The following is a 22,120-nucleotide window of genomic DNA, read 5'->3' as shown; positions in this document are numbered from 1 at the left end:
AGCATTCGAAGAAAGAAATCACAACTGTTAAATAGCAAAATTATGCATTTTCTGCAAGCTTTTCGATTTACACGTTTTTCTCAGGAACGTATCTACCGTGTAAATCGGGGGTTAGGTGTATATAATATTAGGGGGACCGGAAAGTAATATTTCTGTCGACATATACTACAGAAAAATCGATTGATTTTTACCATTTTAGCATTGATATTGATGAATGAAATTTGTATATTGGATAGCAAAAGGTTGTTGATAACGAAGGTGAATTTATTAATAAGAAATATAAATACGTCTTGTGAATTTAACTTAAGAAAGCGACATTACTTTCCGGTGCCACAAATATAATTAATTACCTGTAGGTACTATTTTTGATAAGCAATAAATAATAAAAAATTTTAGACATTAAGTATGACGGAATGGCGGTGAATCAAGCAAGTGCTTACTCGTATCGGATGATCTCATGTCTGTGTCTTGACAATGACATTGCAAGAAGTATCTCTATTTATACCTATATCTAGATTACTTGTGTCGCGAAACCAGATAAGATCTGTAACGATGCTTTTAATGTTACTATATATATACTGTTACATCTGGCCTATTATACTGTACGGATGTGAGGCCTGGACCATAAAGGAAGTCCTTCGTAAGCGTATAGAGGCTTTCGAAATGTGGACATATAGACGCATGCTGTCCATAAGCTGGACTCAGAAGGTGACCAACGTCGAAGTTCTGAAACGAATCGGCCATATACACGCACTAATGCTCACAGTAAAACGAAGGAAATTCGCTTACTTGGGACACGTTCTTCGACACCAACGATACAATCTTCTTCAACTTATCATGATGGGAAAGTTCGCTGGTAAAAGGAAGGTTGGTAGGAGAAAGAAGTCGTGGCTTCGTAACATTAGAGAGTGGACCGGAATCGCCAGCGCTGCTGAGCTATAACGCAGAACCAAAAATAAGGAAGAGAGCAGGAAGCTGATAGCCAACCTCCACTAGTTGGAGAAGCACTTCAAGAAGAAGAAGATATATATACTGAGTGATAGCTTATAAGTGTAAAAGCTATAAAGGTCTTATGTAGCCCAATATATAATACAAACTATACATAAGTCGATAAATAACGTAATGATATATCTAATATATAAAATTTCCATGTCATAATGTTAGTTACCGTGCTCCTCCGAAACGACTTGACCGATTTTTACCAAATTTTATATGCGTATTCAGTAGGTCTGAGAATCGGCTATTATCTATTTTCCATACCCCTAAGTGATAAGGATTGTTCACCCTTAAATATTTTTTTAATTTTTGACGAAATTATTAGTTTTTATTTTTTTTATAATGTGGCATTAAAAAATACATACAACCCTTAATTTTTCATCCATCTACAGTCAGCTCTTATTTTTTATTTGTTAATTAAAAACTTTAATTTTTTTGCAAAACAACGTTTGCGGGTTCAGCTAGTGATATATATTAAGAAAAAGCGTTTTAAAAATTGGAATAAACTTAGATTATACTTTCGTTTAATTATTACTTTTTATCCTCTATCCCTTTCAGTTATTGTAAAATATATATAGAAACATTATATATCGTTTTTTATATATGCGTACGTTTTAAAAGATACAAGTATAACTCATATGCTACCCACTAACCCAAATGTAAAAATTAGAATAACTACATATTAAAATTAATTATTTTTTACCATCCGTCCTTGCAGACTTTATACTGCCAGAAGTTTTTATCCTGTTGCATTTCAACAGAAAAAATATTTTAATATAAAAATATTTTAATAATTATTTTAATGTAACACATTTCAGAGTGATTAATTTATTTTTTTGGTTTATCATAAATAATTGTAAAAGTTTTAGAGTTTTTCCTGACAAATGAGCATTCATTCCTTTGAATTCAAATTCAAAATATATTTATTCAAGTATGTAACATGCACTTTTCAATCGTCAATTATTTTAACATTATAAGTAATAACCTACCATGCGCTTGAAACGCTGATTTGTTGAGAAGATCCGGCCAGAAACTCAACAGTCGTTGCTCATATAAATGAAATTTAACAATTTTTCATATATACATTATAATGTCATGTAAATGAGGCAGCCTTCGCACGGCTCCATTCTGTATTGCAATCACGGAAACTGACTAGGAGAGTTAAGCTCAAAATATTCCGGTCCAATGTGAAAACTGTGTTGCTATATCGATGCGAGACGTGGAAGGTCATCAAAGATATATCGCGTCGGCTCCAAGTCTTCATTAACAACTGTCTTCGACGTATTCTTGGTATATACTGGCCTGAGAAATTCTCCAACGTCAACTGTCATCATCTCTGGAAACGTTGAGGTGAGATGTCGATCGATCAGCAGATCAAACGCCACAAGTGGAACTGGATAGGCCACACGCTCCGGAGGGACCCTGATCACATACCGAGTCAAGGACTATAATGGAATCTTCAAAACGAAGGCGTGGCCGCCCAAAGCAAACGTGGCGGCGGACGATCACTGCGGAAGTGAAGGCAGTTGGAATGACGTGGAGCGAAGTAAAGCGCCAGGCTCAAGACCGCACGTGATTGCGACGTAATGTGGACGCCCTCTGCCCCATCTTGGGGACATAGGAATAAATGAATGATGAAATGAGTCAACTAACCGAGTTCAGCAAATTTTAATCAACTGAAAACTCTTGAATGTTATAATCAGATTTAACAATATACTTTAAATTTTAGATTTAACACTAAGAAAAAGAAGGTTTAAGATACTATTTGAAACTGTTTTATATATATGTACACCAAGACACTTGAAGTAATTATAGCTTTTAAACCTATAATCAATCACCCTGTACATTTGTAGAAATCATTGAGAACGAAATCATGATTTTAAATTCAATGATACATCAGCTACTGTCCTCAGAACTAAGCTATCATTGCTTGTACTTCTGTTATAATATTATAATGAACAGGTTATAAATTGAAAAACAAAAAATGTTTCTTTCCTCCATCTAGAGGTCCAAAAAATACGAGAAAACAGTCAAAAAAAGTCCCCTAACGAGCTCAGTTTTCGAACATAACGAGGCAGCGTATTAAATCCAAATGGCACTAATTCCGAAAGGATCCTTAAAAAACTTGTAAGATGAGACAAAAAAAGAATGAAAACATCAACAAAAAATCTGGTTTCCGTCGAAACGCTGTGCCAAAAATAAAGTTGATTGAATAACAGTGACGTTTGCGTCGTGCTTTCACAGTATTGAGAGATTGTTTGTATGTAATGTTTACAAATATGATGCCATTAAAATGTATGATATCATTAAAATCTTTCAATGCATACGCGCTTGTCCTAATAACCTGTAATTGCTCGACTTAAACTTTCATTTATTTATTACTATTTGTCCCCCCATCCCCTTCTCTTATCGTAAAATATAGAGAGAAACATTACATTTTGTTTATATATGTGTAAAAGATTTAGAGGGATAAATGTAAAGATCACTTGCTGTCATTTAATGTATGGTACAGTCAACCGAAATTCAAAATTCGAATAACTACATATTAAAATTAATTATTGTTTATTATCTGTAACGGGCCTGTCGTATTCCAACAGAAAAAAAAATAATGCAACATATTTCCGAGTGACCACTTTACAGGAGTATGTGTTAAAGTTTTTTACTGACAAACAAGACATACATATCATTAAATATTTTACACCCGTGAGATATCATCCTGTATCTGTATACAGGTGACATCTTACGGGTTATCTTATTCAATTTTGTCGCAATATCATCTTAATTATTCAAACTCTGCCTATTATTGCAGTCGCTATTCGTTTTTTTGTAAAATTCCTTCTTTGTAATTTTTAACATACGAAAATAATGTATAGGCAAAGTTATAATCTAAAAAAACTAGCTGCTTCAAACCCCCCCCCCTGTGGATGGAATTTTATAAAATCTTTTCTTAGCTAACTTCCACACGACAAAAGAAAAAATTCTGCGAAATTTCAAGTTATTAAATCTTATGATTTTGAAGATATCGTGATGAGTCAGTGCGTAGCCACCATCGCACTGATATATCTGATATATCTGAACAACCATGATCATATCGTTGGACGGTACTTCTTACTCCATCTATCTCTCTAACTCTGCTAGGTATTTCAGATTCAGCGACGATTCCATGAGGAATCTTACCAGAACTCCTACCAGGTCTATTCGTCGCAAACCTGGAAACCGTACCATGGACATGTTTATCCATACCGTCTTTTTCCTTCTATCATATCAGAATGTAAGTTTCTTTTCTAGCATAAACAAAGTATGTGTGGTTGAGTGGTAACCTAATGAACCAATCTTTTTTTGATCCTTTTCTGGAGTCTCTCTTACCCCCTATCTTACACTACCAGGGTCTTTTTCTTTCAATTTTCTTTCATGTTTTATGAAATAGCTCTCATCTCAATTTCCTGTATATACTACTTACTCTCACGGCTTGCACTTGCATAATATTTATGCATAGTCTTACATCCATCGCCACATTTTTAGAGGGCGACCGCTCGCTCTATAACAGCGAACGCCGTGGGTAAAACCGAGGTCGAATCCGAATCCTTGTCGCCTGTGGTGCACGCTGCCAATTCGGGTAGAGCGGTTTACTACGTGCGAATCACTTCGTGCTACTAGGTCGCACCCGACCAACTTTCGTTTATTTTTAAATTTTTAAGTTCACGAACCCTTCCGCTCCGTGAACTCAGTTCCGATGAAGCTATAAAAGCCTCCGGGCTAACAGCATCAACTTCAACTCAGAATAAATAAGTCGCCACATTTCTCGCAATTTTAATTCAATTGATGAGATTCGTAACCGACACAGGTCAACCGGTTGGCATGTTGAAATGACAGTGGGCAAGCCCCACGCGTGGAGTACATGTGCCCGCTGGGTTATGAATGTTCTGGAATGAAGACCACGAACCAATAAACACAAGGTAAGACGCTCTCAAGAGGGACAGATGAGTTTATTAAGACTCGATACAGGCCGCTTCCAACCAGTCATGTTGGAAATCCATGCCTCTCCAGTAAGATGGAGACGAAGGCATATATTAAAATCAGGTTATATACATGAAATGGGATATATTAAACCTGTGTCCTTGTAATAGAAAGAAATTAGTTAATGATACATCTATGGTTAAAGAACTCTTTAAATTCTATTTATATGTTATTTCTTTATAATCAATTTTGTAAGTGAATGGGCATATAATATTAGTATCACGTACAGATGCAACGTGGTCAGTTCGATTGCGAATATTCTGGCAGCCATCTCGAACGCTGTTTCGACTTGCGTCAACCCGGAATCGGGCTTACGAAATAACTTAACCAGTGCATTAATTGAAATCTAGATCGAGCCTTCGAACTGTTTAAGCATGTTAATAGCTTGATATATGAATACAGGTTGTAGCTAAAAACCATAAGAAATCATTATAAAGTCAATAAAACGAAAACTATATAATCTGTGATAGAATGTAAAATAAATTTAATGTGATAGTAAGGAACGAGGTGAATAAAGTGAGGAGATAAATGAACGGTGAAAAGTGAATAAAAGAAAGATAGAAATTGTAGAATGTAAGTAGAAGAAAGATAGATCGTGTGAAGTATGACAGAAGAGCATGGAAAAAGAAAAGAAAAGAAAGTGAATCATTAAAAGATCAAAACGTCACTGTTCCATAAATAAGATGGGGGAATGAAAGGGAAAGAAAAATAGATTGATATACATGCTGCTATTAATATGGTTGAACTGAACTAGATATACATTATAGAGAAATGTTTTTTTTTAATTAATTTCATATGGAGATGAGACCATTGGTTGAAGAATTATACCTATATTTCTTACACCATAGTACGAAATATAAAACGCGTTTTGTATGATCATAAGAAAGAAAAGTGAAGTTTTGTTATAAGTGTAACATATTTAAAGAGGTGAATGTATGGCTCATTTACTCCAGTGTATGAGATATCACGAAAAAAGGTGTTCAAAATTCTGATTACTACATATTGTGACAACCGTGAGTTGGGGATATGGAAACGCAGACTTAACAAAAATACGCCTTTTTAAACGGTTTTATTTAGTTCGACCCGTACGGAATTTGTTTATTTATTTGTGTCAAAATTATAACTAATAAAACACGATGATTATGTCAAAATTTAAAATTCAAGATGGACGCCGTTCCAATATGGCGGACTAGGTACACATTTTTCCACAACCACCACAATATGGGTATCAAAAAACCGTTTAACTTAAAAGTTTTTTAAATGTATTTATAATGTTCAAAACTTCAGGTAACGAAACTGGCAGCGATTCTGCCCACAGCTGCACTTTCCCTGCGAATCCCACTATTATGAGGCTTCTTGTTTTTTCACTTCTCTTCAGGATGTAGACTGACCTATGCCTCCAGTATCAGCTTTTAGAGTCGTCAGCTATGTTAAATCGGGTGTTCTAGTATGTAATAATTTTGACATTTGAAAGTTTGAAATTGTCAATTTTCTTGCGAGCCAGCTGCAGTGTAAAACCACTGCAGTTACAAAACTATAATTTGGATACCCGTTCTAATGGATTTTAATCACACCAACTTCTTAAATCTTTTCTTAACATTTGAGTGACAACTATATTGACGTTTCCTGCTTTTGTGTCAATATTAAAATTAATTTTACAATCTCTCTCTGCAGACTTTGTACTACTAGAAGTAACCTATCCGGCGCTTTTCAATAAAAAAATAATTCATGTAAAACTTGCATAGTGATCTCTTTATACAGAATGATTGTAAATAGTTATAAACGCTTTAAAGATTTTTGATAATAATTGTGCTATGTATTCACCTCATTATCGATTTTACACCTATTGACAAACATCCTATATATACATAGTGTAATTTCTATGTTTCTATTAAACTTAAAAAAATTTTCTCTATTTTGACGAAATTCGTTCATTTATAAATGATCTAGTGGATATCACGTACCGACAATTGCAAAGAAGAACTTAAAGGTAAATAGACGATCTACGGGTGAGGCTCAAGCCCAGCTGTGGCCATCCTATCTGAATTGATGACTCTTAATAATCCTGGGAATGAATGATTGAACGATTGAATGATTGAATGACACCTGGAGTGTAAATTAAAGAACGAACGAACGACAGTTAAAAAAAAACATAGTGTACACAAAAAACGTTTGAAAAAAGTTTGGTAATCATCATCTCATGGCATTATGATTAATGTATCTTCACGAATTGTATCTTGTATGTACATTTTAATAATTCTCTATGCTTATGTTTTTTATATTTACAATGACGCAACGAGGTCATTGACCTGTATACACGGGATTTATTTATTTATTTTCGAAGCATCTGAACAAAATAAACAGTTACATTAGATTTATTTATATTAATAACTACCAATATCCGCGACTTTGCGTGTAATTTAACTAAAAAATTAAGTAGTTTTTTTTAAAGAATTTTTCAAAAATAAAAGCAGTTTAAGTTACTCCTTATTACATTAACTATCTGCCGGCGTATATCTCGTTTAGACTAATTCAACGATTTCAGATATTAAAATCTAAAAAGCCGGAACAAACGAACAGACAAAAATTTTAAAAAATGTAATTTTGATACGTACGTACGTACGTCATATATATTCACATACATGTAGTAAAAATTGGGTGTTTTAATATTACAAACAGGCACAGGCAAATGAAGAAAATTGGTTATTTATTTGTATAGATATACATGCACAACATTAGTATGAGTTTATTATCATTTGTAGTAATAAATATCAAAGGTTAACCACTTCCTCGTTACAATACATGGAAGCCCACTGCAAAGCATGAGAGTTTCACTTCCTTATTGACAAAATTTATACACAAACTCTTATAGACTCTTTTAGTAGTAAGTTTCGAGAAGAAAATTTTAACAGTATATAGTGTATATGAGCCGTGGTTGTTCATTGATAAATACCCGTACTAAGTGTTACGCCACTATTTTTCCAGTATAAACAGCCTAGGAGTTAAATAACCTATAGCTTTCGTTGTTTCCAGCCAACTATAACATTTTTTTAAATACTCTTTCCCCTTATCTTATTTTCAGGACAGGTATACACACCCCCCTACTTTCACCTTCTCTCTCACCCTTTACAATTTCTCTTTTTATTCCCTCTTTCGTCACATACATCATTCACCCACATTTACGCATCGCCTCACATACCTCCCCACACTTTGTATAACACGGTTTTGTTTTGCCTAATTACGTACATCACCCTGCAACAAAACCGCAATATAGGGTATCGGCTCTCAACTTCCATAAGCGAAGCTATGTTGTCGCAGCAATACTCCGACACATTTCCACTTTACAAGCCACTCTAAGCTGTCCAAATATGGGACAGCAAGTAATTGAATGCACCATGATCTGCTGCCAATTATAACTTGGGAGTCTTCAAATTAATAGTAAATAGGTTTCTTCTAGGCAATCTTGTAGTATCGTAGACCTCATCGCTTAACATTAGGCGAGACAAAGGTTAAATGTGTTGATTATAAACTATAGAAAAAACCTACGAAGTCTGAGAGGACACGTAACGTACATTAAAGTCATTAAAAATCGACTACATTTTTTGCATACACTTCAAAATAAAACAAGTAAAAATCATTGTTAATTTCATATCCGTTCAATGCACAAAACATTAAAAATATGAAACTAAATAGGAATATGATATTGTATTATTGTTTATCTATTTTTGATTTCTCTTACGTAAAACATTTACTTTGTCTGAGCTTAGAAGTGGCATCGTCTTAAATATGACTATGAGAGTTTCGTTATGAGTAACATACGTATTTGTCAAGATCACTTACTATCACACGCACTCTATTGCTACCACTTATATGTGCATACAGATTAGCCTCCTAGAGCCTTATAGTGCAAAACTATCACTTGAGAACTTATCTCCACTTTTAGTCTTTGTTCAACCTATATTTAACATATGTAATTAACGTTTCGTACAATTTAAAACTAATTATTAATGTTTAATCCTTATTTTAAGTACATTTATTGTTAAAAGCTTTTCCGTGGTTTCTAGATTTTTTTTAAAAATGTTGATTGTTTTAATTAAAGCTTTTTTTTCTAACTTTTAATTAATACTTCATATCATCAGTCTAATTAAAAATAATATTTTTTAATGTACGTACTGTAATACTAATTATTAAAATTTTGTCATGAAAAAGAAGTAAATAAACAGATGATTTAAAAATATGTTATTAAAATCGATTACCGTTATTCAAATTAAATCATATTTAACATTGATATTCAATGAATGATTAAATTATGTGACAAAATTTTAAGCAAACCTGATCGACTTCATCCAAAAAGTTTTAATACCATAAAACATAGTGTACCGCTAAAAACATTTATTCCAGAATAAAAAAGCACTATTTTAAAAGTAACATTTTTTTACAGGTAAACCCCGAGAACGGGGTACCTCTTCTGAACATCAACAACCATCTATACGAAAAGAACCATTTACTCATCTATCTGAACAAGAGTTGATAGAGGAAGCCAACAAAGTACTCGCACAAGCTAAAAGCGTCACTTGCACTGCCGATCATCCTCCAGAAAAATTCTTCTCTCTACCTCACAGAAGAAAGTTCAAAGAAGACAAATCAGGTAGGCGGAACAGTGACGATACAGGGTCGCCTGAAGGTACGATTAAATCACCTTTAGGTAGATCCACCAGTGATGTGACAGCTAAGAAAAGAAAAGAACGGACCTCTCTTTCTACACTGTTTAGGAGAGCTCAAAGAAATAAAAGTCCCGATGTGCCCGTAGTCGTCTCTAGAAAGCCCGTGGTCGTAGTGAAACGTAGTAAAAGTGACGTTTCAGATTTAAAATCAAATACAACTTTGAGTAGCCAAAACAAACCGATCCGAAAAAGGTCCGGAAGTGAAACTGAAGAATTCCTTAAATCTCTTAGAAATAAGAAGTCACAGTTATCACCCATTATTGAAAGTTCACCAAGAGAGGATTATTTCAAGAAAACACCGCCGCTTGACGTATTTCAGAGAGAAAAACTTAAACAGAAAATAACCAAATCCGAAGATCAAAAGCCACTGTCACTGACAGATATCAAAAAAGTCAATCCTGTAGAAAAACCTCCGAGATATAAAACTCCAGATAAACAAGAGACGAAGGAACTATCAAAAGTTAAAAGAGGGAAATCTGGTGAGAAAGAAAAAGAGACCTCTCCTCCTATAGCTGACACTCCAAAACGTAAAACAGATATAAAAAGAACAACTTTGTTTGATGAATCTAACACCACCAAAAGTAAAGGCACTAACCAACCAGAAATAAAGGACAAAATTAAAGAGACCATTAAAAAGGTTGAAGAAAATATCTATGGTGATAAGGAAATGAAACATAGTAGCCAGCAGCCACCACAGAAACCGCCATTAACAAGAGGACAAACCGTTGATCAATTGGTTAAAATTCTGAAAGAAGATCAAGATTCCCCACCTCCTAAAACACATTTAATTGCTCCATCTAACGGAAGTAATATTAACCAACCATTCTCTTACACTAAACCTAGTACGAGTCCTGATCCCAATCTCTTTGTAAGGACTACAAGTCCTGACAGAGTACCAACTCCAGTAAATCAGTCGGATAAAACGATTGTGTACGCTGAAGTTTTAAGAGATTCTAAAGATACAATGCCATCTTTTGGTAAAATTAAAAACTACTCCCCTGGAGTAGAGAAGTATGGTAACTACTCCGACGAAGACGAAGGTCTTGGATACGAAGAAAGGTATAAGTATTCCACTGATCGCAAGTATGATTATAAATATAGAAATAAAGATAATGAAAACTTTCGAAAATTTGATGAACATATTGAATCACCTGTGCGTTCCAAATATAGAGAGTACAAATTGATGAATTTCGAAGATTATGAACCTACTTATGCAAATGAATATCCAAGTAAAGAAGATACACAAAATAACTTTGATAGCTTTAGGGGACGAGGTGATGGTATGGACAATAAAAGAAAGCAAGCTGAACCAGAGATTACTAAATTAGATTTGGATTTTAACGAACTCAGCCATCGTCGTGAACTTTTAGAATCTCGCTTAAATGCTCGCCGTTTAGACCGAGCAAAAATAAACCTTGACGAGCCCATCACAAAATTCATTGTCGAAAATGATCCAATTTATGAAGCTGAGAAACGTATGAAAGCAACAGAAAAATACGTAAACGAGACAGCAAGATACTACCGCCATACACTAGAGAGAGATGGCTACGTGGAAAGCAACGTTACGGAAGATTTTAACAAGTATGATTCAGAAAATCTTAACGTTAAATACAATACAGAGAGTCGAACTTTTCAGAAAATCCATAAAAATGACGAAAGACGTATACGTAATTTGAGTCCAGAACCAAGATACAAGGAAGAAAGAAAAGTGTTTCCTCCGGAACCTGAATACGAACCACCAAGCTTAGAGTCCAACCCGCGTAAACCTATTCATTCGCCAAACGAGTACACAGAGAAGAAATACAAAGTGAAGAAACAGTTCACTTCTAGTCATGATCTTCTACAAAGTGGTCAGAAGTATAAAGGGAAAGACGATTGGTTCGGAAAAAGGAAAGGCCATTATGCATCCAATCCCGAGATTGCTCAGGAACGCGAAGATGACTATTCGAACCTCCGCTACAACGGCAAGCATTGTGATTCTTACCATAGCTCTTTACGACGCAATAAGAATAACAGACATTACAAAGAAGATTTTGGGATTAGTCGACACGATTCTGGAGACAGCCGTGATTACTACAGGGAAGAACGATCACCAAGGCGCTTCGACTTTGACAACAGACTTGTTGACTCTGGAATAGAAAATGACTTCCGTAAAGATTCTAGCGGTGAAATACATAGGACCAGGCATAGGCGCCACGAAAGCGATGACGACGTTCATAATACATCATTGTTCCTCGCGAGCGAAAGACGTCACACAGAAGATAACTATCCAGCCGAACAAATTTATGCGAACGGAGAATATCTTGCCACGTTCAAAGATTATAAACCAGATGAAAGAAAAGAATATGTTTCAAGAGAAAGGAGTACAGTAGACGGTTCCTTTGATACTAAACATAACAGATATGATAAAAGTCCGAGTAGGTACGACGAAAAAGTCAGTACAAAACCACCAAAAGCTACGAAAAAGCTTTCTGGACTCGAGAAAGTAAGTTTTATATCATCAATAATCGTTAAAAACTGATGTTTAAAAACTAATTGATCTTGCAATTTCAGATGAAACAATTGTTCTCTCGCGACTCTTCCAAGAAGAGCAAAAAAGAGAAAGAGATTGTCCAGCCAAAGACTCGCACCCGGGTACTCAAGAGCCCTGAACATCTTGCCAGGGATGATCCTGAGTATAGAAGGTACTGTTAACTATACTGTTTAGTAGATATTTCCCAAATATTCATTTAATTAAGAGAAACACAATAAGAGACTTAAAATATTGAACAGCCGATATTGCAACTAGAAATATCACATAGATTGAGGCTTGTTGTTTTCGAAAAAAAATTGACGGTATGTGTAGTGATGGTACCTAATACTTTAAATACCAGGCTCATAAATTATAAATCATATTTTTTTATATCAAAGTCACACTAATTTAAGTGAAATTAAGCATTGCATGGACTAGCTTTGTTTAAAAACGACACGAAAACAAGTCTGTAAGAAAAATTACAAAAAGAGAATACTTATTTTAACACTCTTTAACTAACGACTAAAACTTAAACAATTTAACATTAAAATAACATATTTCATAAATTAAAAGTAAACAAAAACAAACGCAAAAATAGTGACTTTTCCTTTTCATTCAATATATTATAATGTGACGTTTCACTCCGTACATATAAAGTAAAGTTTTAACTTACAATAATAATTTATAATTCTATTCCATCAGGTACACTGACCCTGAACCAAGTGACATTGACGTCAAGAAGAGAGATTACGATCCTAAAGAAGTGGAGAGAAAGTACAAGAGTTCCAGGGAAGATCTGAACAGATACACAAGCTCCGACTCACGAGATGTAAACGTGAAGAAGTATACAGAATACGATAGGAGGTAGGAGAAGTAATCAAAATAAATTTCTTCTAACCTTGAAATACATATATATATGTGTGTGTGTGTAGGTATATATGTTATAATTAAAAATGTAATACATTATAATAATAAAATAGATCTAGACTGTAGTGACAGGATAGGATGGAAGGTGATGGATAAAAGGAATAATGATAAATGAATAATGTAATACAGCAAATGTTAAATAGCGAAAGAAGAGAAAAAAAAACTGTAAAATAAAAACAGAACTGAAAAAATTATTGCCCCAACAAAACCCTGTTCCCAACAAAATAGGGGGTGGAACGAGAGGTCCAATAGCGGGGATCCTAAAAAATAATCATTAAAATAAAAGGAACGATTACGTAAGTTCTTAATGAAAAATATCTTAGGAAATTAATACCACATAGCTTGAAATTTGGTATATACCTATATCGTTTTGGATGGAATTCGACCACGAGACCGCAGTTCCATGCGCTGGACCTACAAGTTCGTATCAAACCACAGTAAAGACCACAGTAGCCGAAGCAATACACACCGCCAAAGATCATCTGCCAGATGACGTAACAGAGCACGACAAACTTTCCAATAAGGGTCACGTTCCTCAACATTGAGAGAAACGACACAAGGAAGATGATATTGCACAAAAGCAGACAAGATTGCATTATAAAACAACTATTTGTTTTATATTATTATATTGTTTACAATCATATATTAATTTAAGTTTAAATTGAAAAAGAAATTATGGCATTATATATGTATGTGCCACTTTAATTGGAATAAATAACCAATCAAAACTAATTTTTTGGGAAATTTCGTGATGCAATTAGATTTTTCAACAAGACCTATGTTTTAACATATATATCACAAGGATTTTATAGGAAAATAATTTTAGTTTTTATAATATCGCAATGAATAAGATTTAACAATTTTGTAACAGTTATTTAAATCTTCTAACTATCCATCTCAAACGATTTTGATATTGATTCTTTTACAAAAATTTTAATCACATTTTATCATATTTGCGAGTAGATATCGTTATACAAATCATAGACTTTAATTCACATATATTTTAATGTCATACTAAAACAATCAATGGTATTAAATGACATTTATCATTTCGCCGGTCACATGTCAGCGATATTCACATCAGTTGGACTTGTTACCAACGTCATGATAGTCCACGTGTCTAAAGAGATTATATCTGTTATACTTCAACCTTGTAAATAAACTATAAAGAATTATATTAAGAAAAGAACCAATATATAGCTACTTCCGCCATGCAGCTGTAGTTGTGCAATAAAGTGCACCGCCTGCCAGCCCGCTGATAAATGCTTATGCGGCAAACAATGCGAATTACACAACTACTACCGTTAAATCACTCAACACGTGTTTCACCCTTCCACGGGGCATCCTCAGGAGTAATGTTACACCGATTAGTGCCAAACACAGAGTCCCAGACTTTGGCATTTAACGGTGGTAGTTGTGTAATTCTCATTGTTTGCCGCATGTGCATTTATCAGCGGGCTGGTGGGCGATGCACTTCATTGCACGACTACTGCTGCATAGCGGAAGAAGCTATATATTAGTTCCTTTCTTACTAATGATAATTAATTATATTCAAAGCAGGTACGACAGGACACTGAAAGGAGAAAGAAGATATAAGAGTCACGAGGAAGAAAAAGGACGGTACAACTCTTCAGACAGGGACAGTGATCATCAATCAAGACCTTCTGATATCGAGAGTGATAGAAGAAAAACCAGATCAAGAACAGCCGGGCCTCTCGACTCGCCCGCTTTGGTGAGTACATTTACTTTTTTTAACCAGGTAATGAAGGAAGACCAGGAACGGTAGCGCGTGATTTCCCGGCTACTGCCAGATCATCAGATGCCGCTAATTAAGTTTGTATAAAATAACAGGAAAGATTAAAATAGTATAACATAAATAGATAAGAAATTAGTAGAGAAAATATCTAATGTTAACTTAATATAAAATAGGGCAAGAAATAATCAGTATTAAATTAATTAGATATAGATAAATAAAACAAAAAACAATCAAGCTTTACCATCATGCTAAATGCTATCTGTTAGACTAGGAATGAGCAACAATTAATTATTGTTTTCTATCTATCTCTACAGACTGCACTATCAGAAATACATACATATTTCAAATTAACCACTTTGTACATGCTGATCCGAAATAGGTGAATAAATTTCAAAGATTTTTGCTTAGTAATTAGCTATACATTTGTTGCGAAACAATCGCAATTGTCAAAATGCTTTCGTTTATCTGTCAATCTAACTGTCTACGCATGCGCAGAATTAAAGAATGCACGGCGCACGATCAGTAGGCAGTTGTCAAAACCGCGTCTCACGCCGAAAAATAAAATAAATCATAAGAATGTCGTACTGTTTAAAGTGACGTATGTATTGTTGTTTGAATTTGTAGTAAATCTTTAGCGGTGTGATAGAATAAGGAATTAAAGACTATCTTATATAAATTCTGAATCAATGTTCAATACGTACATCTGAACGGTGAGAGTTTTATATAAAAATGATTTCATTCGCATGACTTGTAATTTATTACGGCGTTGGTGTATCTGAAGTTGTAGGCGGATGACTTTTAAAATTAACTGTGTCTACCTTTTATACAAAGGTTTTTATTTTTGCGCTCCAGCTCGTTAGGTGTTGTCTCAAAAATTGCCTAATAAACCTATTAAACTCCTCACAGATTCATTTCTTTAAATCTCTTACACCTTCAACTTATCACCCTTATAATTTAGTTGCAGAAGGTTGTCTGAAGTTAGGTGAAAGAAACATTTAGTTTATAATTTCACGTTACAAGTAAAATAAGACAGATCTTTCGAACAACCTGTAGCTGAAGAGACTGGTTTCCGCAATTTTGCGTCGAATATGTAACAAAACATTTGCATCGATGATAGAGCTATAACAGTTTTTATGTTACTTCATCAATATTATCATGTTAAATCAAAACATCGTCTGTTGACTTCTTATTTTACGATTACCGGAAGTAACAGGATATAGTCTTGATTATGACCCGGTAATAAACAGTTACGCAATTCATGTTTGTAAATCATTACGTTCGATTTTGATTAAATATATTTAAATCTATATTTAATTATTCTAATTGATACTTTGATTAAAATAGATCACAAAAGCTATTGAATACGTCAACATTGTTAACATATTAGAAGTGTTTAACATATAATGTTCTCACAGCTGGAATAAAGTGCACTCTTTCTTTCTTTTAGTTTTACGTCTATTTTCGTACTTCTGTCTGTTTCACTCTTCCTCTCCTCCTCGGTCTTATTCTTATTTTTTTCTGATTCTTATTCACCCATCTGCTAATCTCTCTTTCAATTTTCCTCTTTTCTTTTTTATCTCTTCCTTTATAAAGTTAAGGAATAAAATAAAAAACAGAAAACGATTTTACTCTTTCTTTCTCTGCTGTCTTTATCTTTCTGGTTCTTCCTAGTCCGCCTTTTTCACTCCATCTCTACACGGCTTTCTCCCTCGCTCTTTATAGAGTGCTATAGCACAGAATTTGGGAAACTAAACAATAATACTTAGTCTTGCCATAAATATTGTTATAAAGAAAAGCACGATTTTTTTTTTATACGTAACATTTATTCCTTTCATAGTGAGTTAGTTTAATACATCAATATATAACTATTAAAAATATACAATGTTTATTCGAAGTGGTCTCCATTGGCTGCAATACAGTCTTTTAAACGTTGAGGCCAGTTATCAATAGCAGCACGAACTCTTTCTAGAGGAAAATTCTTCACTGCCAACCGAATGGATCGTTTTAGGGACTCCAAATTATCATGGCGTTTAGAGCAAGCCTTACTCTCTAAAACTGACCATAAATCATAATCCAATGGATTTAGGTCAGGACTTGACGACGGCCAGTTTTCAGTGCTGATAAAGTCCGGAACGTTAGTTTTCAACCAAGATTGGGTGGATCGAGCTCTATGACCCGGTGCCGAGTCTTGTTGAAAGCACCATTCTTTGTTATTGAACATGGTGTTAGTTAAAGGCTTAACTACCGTCTCAAGAATGGTATTTTGATAAACTTGTGCCGACGTTTTAATACCTTTTTCACAAAAATATGGCTCAGTCACCCCTTCATAGCTAACACCCCACCAAACCATCACTGAAGTGGGATAATGCCCACGTTGTACTCTGTTTACTAATTGCGAAGCTTCTTTAGAGCTTCCAGCATAAATACGGTCATTTTGTTTATTAAAATACTGCTCAATTGTAAAAATTTTCTCATCCGTAAACAAAATTTTTTTGTGACCTCCCTTTGCGTACCGCTTAAGTAGTTGTTTGGATTTTACCACCCTATTCTTCTTTAAATTATCAGTTAAGAAGTGACCAGTACGTCTCTTATAGGCTGCAAGTCCTAAGTCATCTTTTAATATACGCGACATGGTTCTAGGAGCTATCTTCATCTCCCGAGATAAAATCTTTTGCTTACGGACAGGATTTCTTCGAATTCTTTCCCTAACTGCTTTAATCACCTTTTTCACACGAACGGTACGTGGACGGCCAGATCTTTTTCTGTCACAAACAGAGGAGGTATCATTGTACCTATCAATAGCCCGGTAAACAAACATTTGACTAATACCAAGCGGGTGGAGGGTTTTAAAAATTGCACTTTTCTCCATACCTACTTTATGTAAGGCAATCACAGCGATTCGGTTCTCTTTATCACCCCACTCCATTTTAATATAACAAAATATTTAACAATATAATGGCGCGAAAATAAGAAAACACATCAAGCAATCATATAAAAATGACAGATTCCAAATTCAAACGTAATATTTTCTTTTTTTGAATAGTAACAGTATTTATGGCCAGACTAAGTATATATACAAATTTTGTGCAGAAATATTTAATTAAACATTAGATTATTTCCCTTTTGGTCTCTTCTGCCCTCACAGGGATGACTCATCGAAACAATTTTGCTATGATTTTGCTTGAAGATTGCTGCAGTTTCAATGAGTAAATAAAAAAATAGTAGTAAAATATTATCTCTTGGTGAAATAACTGTTCGTCGCGGTACTTAAACATGCGATAGATTATCTGAATCGTTCTACCGTTCGTATCTAGAGCAAGGAAACACTTGCGCGGGACAGTAAGAAACTGGTTAATAAATTAAACCTAAACTACTGCTTTATTTCCTAATGCCTTATTATATAAGGCTGCAGAAAAAGGTTCTATTTTATTTACACATAGTCCTATTATACTGTACCTATAATAAAGGCATTGCAATGTGGAATATGTGCTTATTATATGAATATTTATTATTTTGGCTCAACTAATATATATATATATATATATATATATATATATATATATATATATTCCAAGAATCTCACTCTAGTGACAGACCACAGTCAAACATTACACATCCCAGAACCTTTTTCCATAAGACATCAGCGCCTACTACAAGGCACAGGTTTCTCTTGAAAATATCTATGGGGGAATATACCATAATCGCCACGTTTGGCAGGTGGGTAAGCGATCGCAGTGTGGTATTGTGGTACGCAGAAGATGCTGCGACCTATCCTCTGGAAACTTCTTTTTTGAGCACTAGCAATCTTAAATAATTAATGCACAAAGTATTATTTAATATCGCAAGTTTAATTCCACTAGGAACTTGTCACTAGGCAATCGCTGTTTAAATTAGGAATTGCTTTGACGATTTACACCGGCATAATAAAGTCTTATAGGAATAAAATTTGCTTAAAAAACAAAATTACCAAAAAATATATTTATATATATTAATATATTACCACCCTCAAAAGGCAGTACAGGCAGGACCACGCGTATCGACCAGGAGACATCTAGTTTATATTAACTACACAATGTCTGAAATTAAGATTTACATGTATATATGCATGTGTATATATATAAATATTAACAATTACATATCAATTATATCTACATATAAATAAAGAAAAAACATTACGGAAATCAAATCAATCAATCATTTGTATCTATGTAAAATCTATTTTAATGTCATATCAAAGATGCAACGGTACACTGGAAAATGTCAATGTCACTATTGTTTTTGTGTATTTCAACTACACTTCTGGTTTCATTGGTAAGGTCCTTTTTACTTAACGAATCAAGCGTGCCATGGATAGGGTTATGCTCAATTTCTCTATGAGATCGAATTGGAAATGAGAAGATCCGTAGACTAACAAAAGTAAATGGTATAGTCCAGTGGATTGGCTAGTTGAAAAGGCAGTGAATAGGCACACGCAGAATAATTGACCTCTGGAACCTTAAAGTTCCTTTGGGATGTCCACCTATAATATACCTGGTTAAGGTTGAAATAAAACCACTTGATACTAGTCTCATTAGAAATATATGATGCAGCCCAATGTCCAACAGTGGACTTCCCAAAGCTGAATTGAATAAAAAATATGACTAGAGGATATTTTTACTATTGTTAATAATAATATTATTTATTATAAAAAACAAGCAATTGCATTATTAAATAAAGAATGTATTTATACATGCGTGTGTGTACGCGAGTGAGGAGAGAGAGCTCCTCTCCCCTCCCCTCTCCTCGTAGTGAGCGTAGAATACAATACAGAATAGTACACTACATCTGGGTGACGTATGAGTCTATTAGTCTATTACTTAAGTTTTATCGTGAATCAAATTCAATAACCAAAGTTTTATTTTTGATTTCGGGATCATGACAATAGCTGAATTTTATTATTTATTTTATTTATATAAATACTAATAATATATGTATGTATGTATATACATACATATTCCGTTTCCGGAAAGTAATGTCGCTTTCTTAAGTTAAATTCACACGACTACATTTTTAACGAGTTTTTATTTGTAATCAAAAATACATTTAACTTCGTCATCGACCACCTTTTGCCATCTAGTATATAAATCAAAAAACGGTGAAAATGAATCGGTTTTTTTTGTAAAATATATCGACAGAAACGACGTTACTTTCCGGTAAACCTATTATTTTTTCGTGTTTTATGATATTAACTTGTTTCACCTACCTTTATTACTTTATCTCTGCACCGCGCAGAAGGTAGAGAATGCCTTCGGTATTAAGTTCGCCGTTATACATTAAAATGTATAAAAAATATTTACATGAGCAAATAAATATTATAGTCCTGGAAAGACTTTTATAAATGTGCGATCCAAGGGATATCTAGAGATTTAAGTGTCACTTATCACAACATAAGTGAAAGTAGTCGCGGACGAGTTGCCGACCGACAGCGCAGTCTCAGTGCCTGCACCTCGACATAAGGCTTCGATTTCCGCATTGTTCTCGAAATGTCATTGTCAAAACTTAATTGTTTTTATTTTAAAACGCTCAAGACAGACTTGGCTCTGAATTGCTTTTGTCTACTCGTCAACAGATGTATTTTTAAACGGTTTTATTTAGTTCGACCCGTGCGGAATTTATTTGGATCAAAATTAAAAATTGAAATTTAAGCACCTTCCCGTTGTCAGATTGATCTGAAATTTGGTACACACATTTAATTTAGATGACAATACAATATAATAAAATCAATAACATTATAAATCTAAGATGGTCGCCGATACAAAATGGCGGATTACATATTTTTCCTTAACCCCCTCAATATGGGTATCAAATGAAGAGCTACACTAGTAAAATACGATGATTATGTCAAAATTTAAAATTCAAGATGGACGCCGTTCCAATATGGCAGACTAGTTACATATTTTTTCACAACCACCACAATATGGGTATCAAAAAACCGTTTCACTTAAAAGTTTTTTAATTGTATTTATTAGGTATGTTTATTATGTATATAAACATACCTAACCAATGAATATTTTTTAGGGAGACATGACGGATGACTTTTCATCTCCCCTTTTCCGTCAATCCATTTATGTCTCCTTACCTTTCTAAATTTATTTTATTAACATCATTTTATTTATTACAACACACACTCTTACACAAACAAATGAACTTTTACCAAAATTGCAGCCGTCCATATATCAAACCCACGTGTGTGATGATTTTGAAAATGAAACGTGATTTTCTCAACCGTTGAGTGGGTCGATTCCGAAATCGTGTATTGCTTATTGAGTGGATTTACACAAAAAAAATTGTTTTAACACCAAATTATGATCCTCAAGGCACTGTTTTTCATCCACGGTTTTTTTAAATGTAATTTACGTCGCTACTTATCTAACATATAACACAGTCGTTCGATATTGCTTGTTTATAACCATATCTATATCTATATATTTGTATGTGTATATATATATATAGATAGAGATATGTATGTATATATTTATATATATATATATATATATATATATATATATATATATATATATATAAATATATATATTTATATATATATATATAGAAGGGGTTGATTGTGATAATGTCTAAATTTCATCATCAAAAACCACCACTAGCATAAGATATCTTACACCTTCCTTTACTTACTTTTAAATCTAAGATTAAAATAATTATTATAGCATTCAAGAGGTTTTAGTTGATCGAAATGTGTGCAACTTGGTTTGTTGACTCAATTACATGAATGATATTATGTGTACACGTGGTACAGTAATTGCACATCGACCATTGGAAAGAGATAATCGGCTAATTCGGCTTCTTAGAGCGTTGTCTCTATCGCACACTACATATGTGACGTTTCGTCAGTCGTGCGTCAGGTCGATGTGCAATATTTATCGCCGGGTGCTGTACGCTTTTTAATCTTAGTACAGCAATTCGTTCCCAAGTCACATAAAATCCTATTACAGTATTAGGATATTTTACAGGATTTATGACAAGATTTTTTTTAAACGCTATGTTTCTAATTGACAAGTAACACGAAATGATGTTATCAGTGACAAATGAAATAAGATACAATAATAATGTAGCAGAATAAATAATGAAAATACAAAAATTTAAGCAAATTTTTTAAATTATAAAATCACATTATCGTCATTTTACCAT

At 33.8% G+C, this 22,120-nt stretch overlaps 1 protein-coding gene across 1 annotated transcript in view; it reads left to right on the top strand.

Annotated features, from left to right (window-relative positions):
- blo (bloated) overlaps positions 1–22,120 on the top strand; it is a 68,748-nt gene that overhangs the window by 21,183 nt on the left and 25,445 nt on the right. Inside the window, exons 2-5 of the mRNA XM_068769229.1 lie at positions 9,455–12,222; positions 12,291–12,421; positions 12,952–13,113; positions 14,737–14,908. Of these exons, the coding sequence (XP_068625330.1) occupies positions 9,455–12,222; positions 12,291–12,421; positions 12,952–13,113; positions 14,737–14,908 (3,233 nt within the window). The remainder of the gene's footprint in view (positions 1–9,454; positions 12,223–12,290; positions 12,422–12,951; positions 13,114–14,736; positions 14,909–22,120) is intronic.

Source organism: Battus philenor, unplaced genomic scaffold, assembly GCF_028537555.1.
Source record: "Battus philenor isolate CCGP_79_NKW_IND1 unplaced genomic scaffold, ilBatPhil1.0.hap1 SCAF_27, whole genome shotgun sequence".
In the NCBI taxonomy this organism is placed as follows: Eukaryota; Metazoa; Arthropoda; class Insecta; order Lepidoptera; family Papilionidae; genus Battus; species Battus philenor.
Note: the sequence above shows the minus strand (reverse complement) of the source record. Positions and strands in the feature narration are given on the sequence as shown.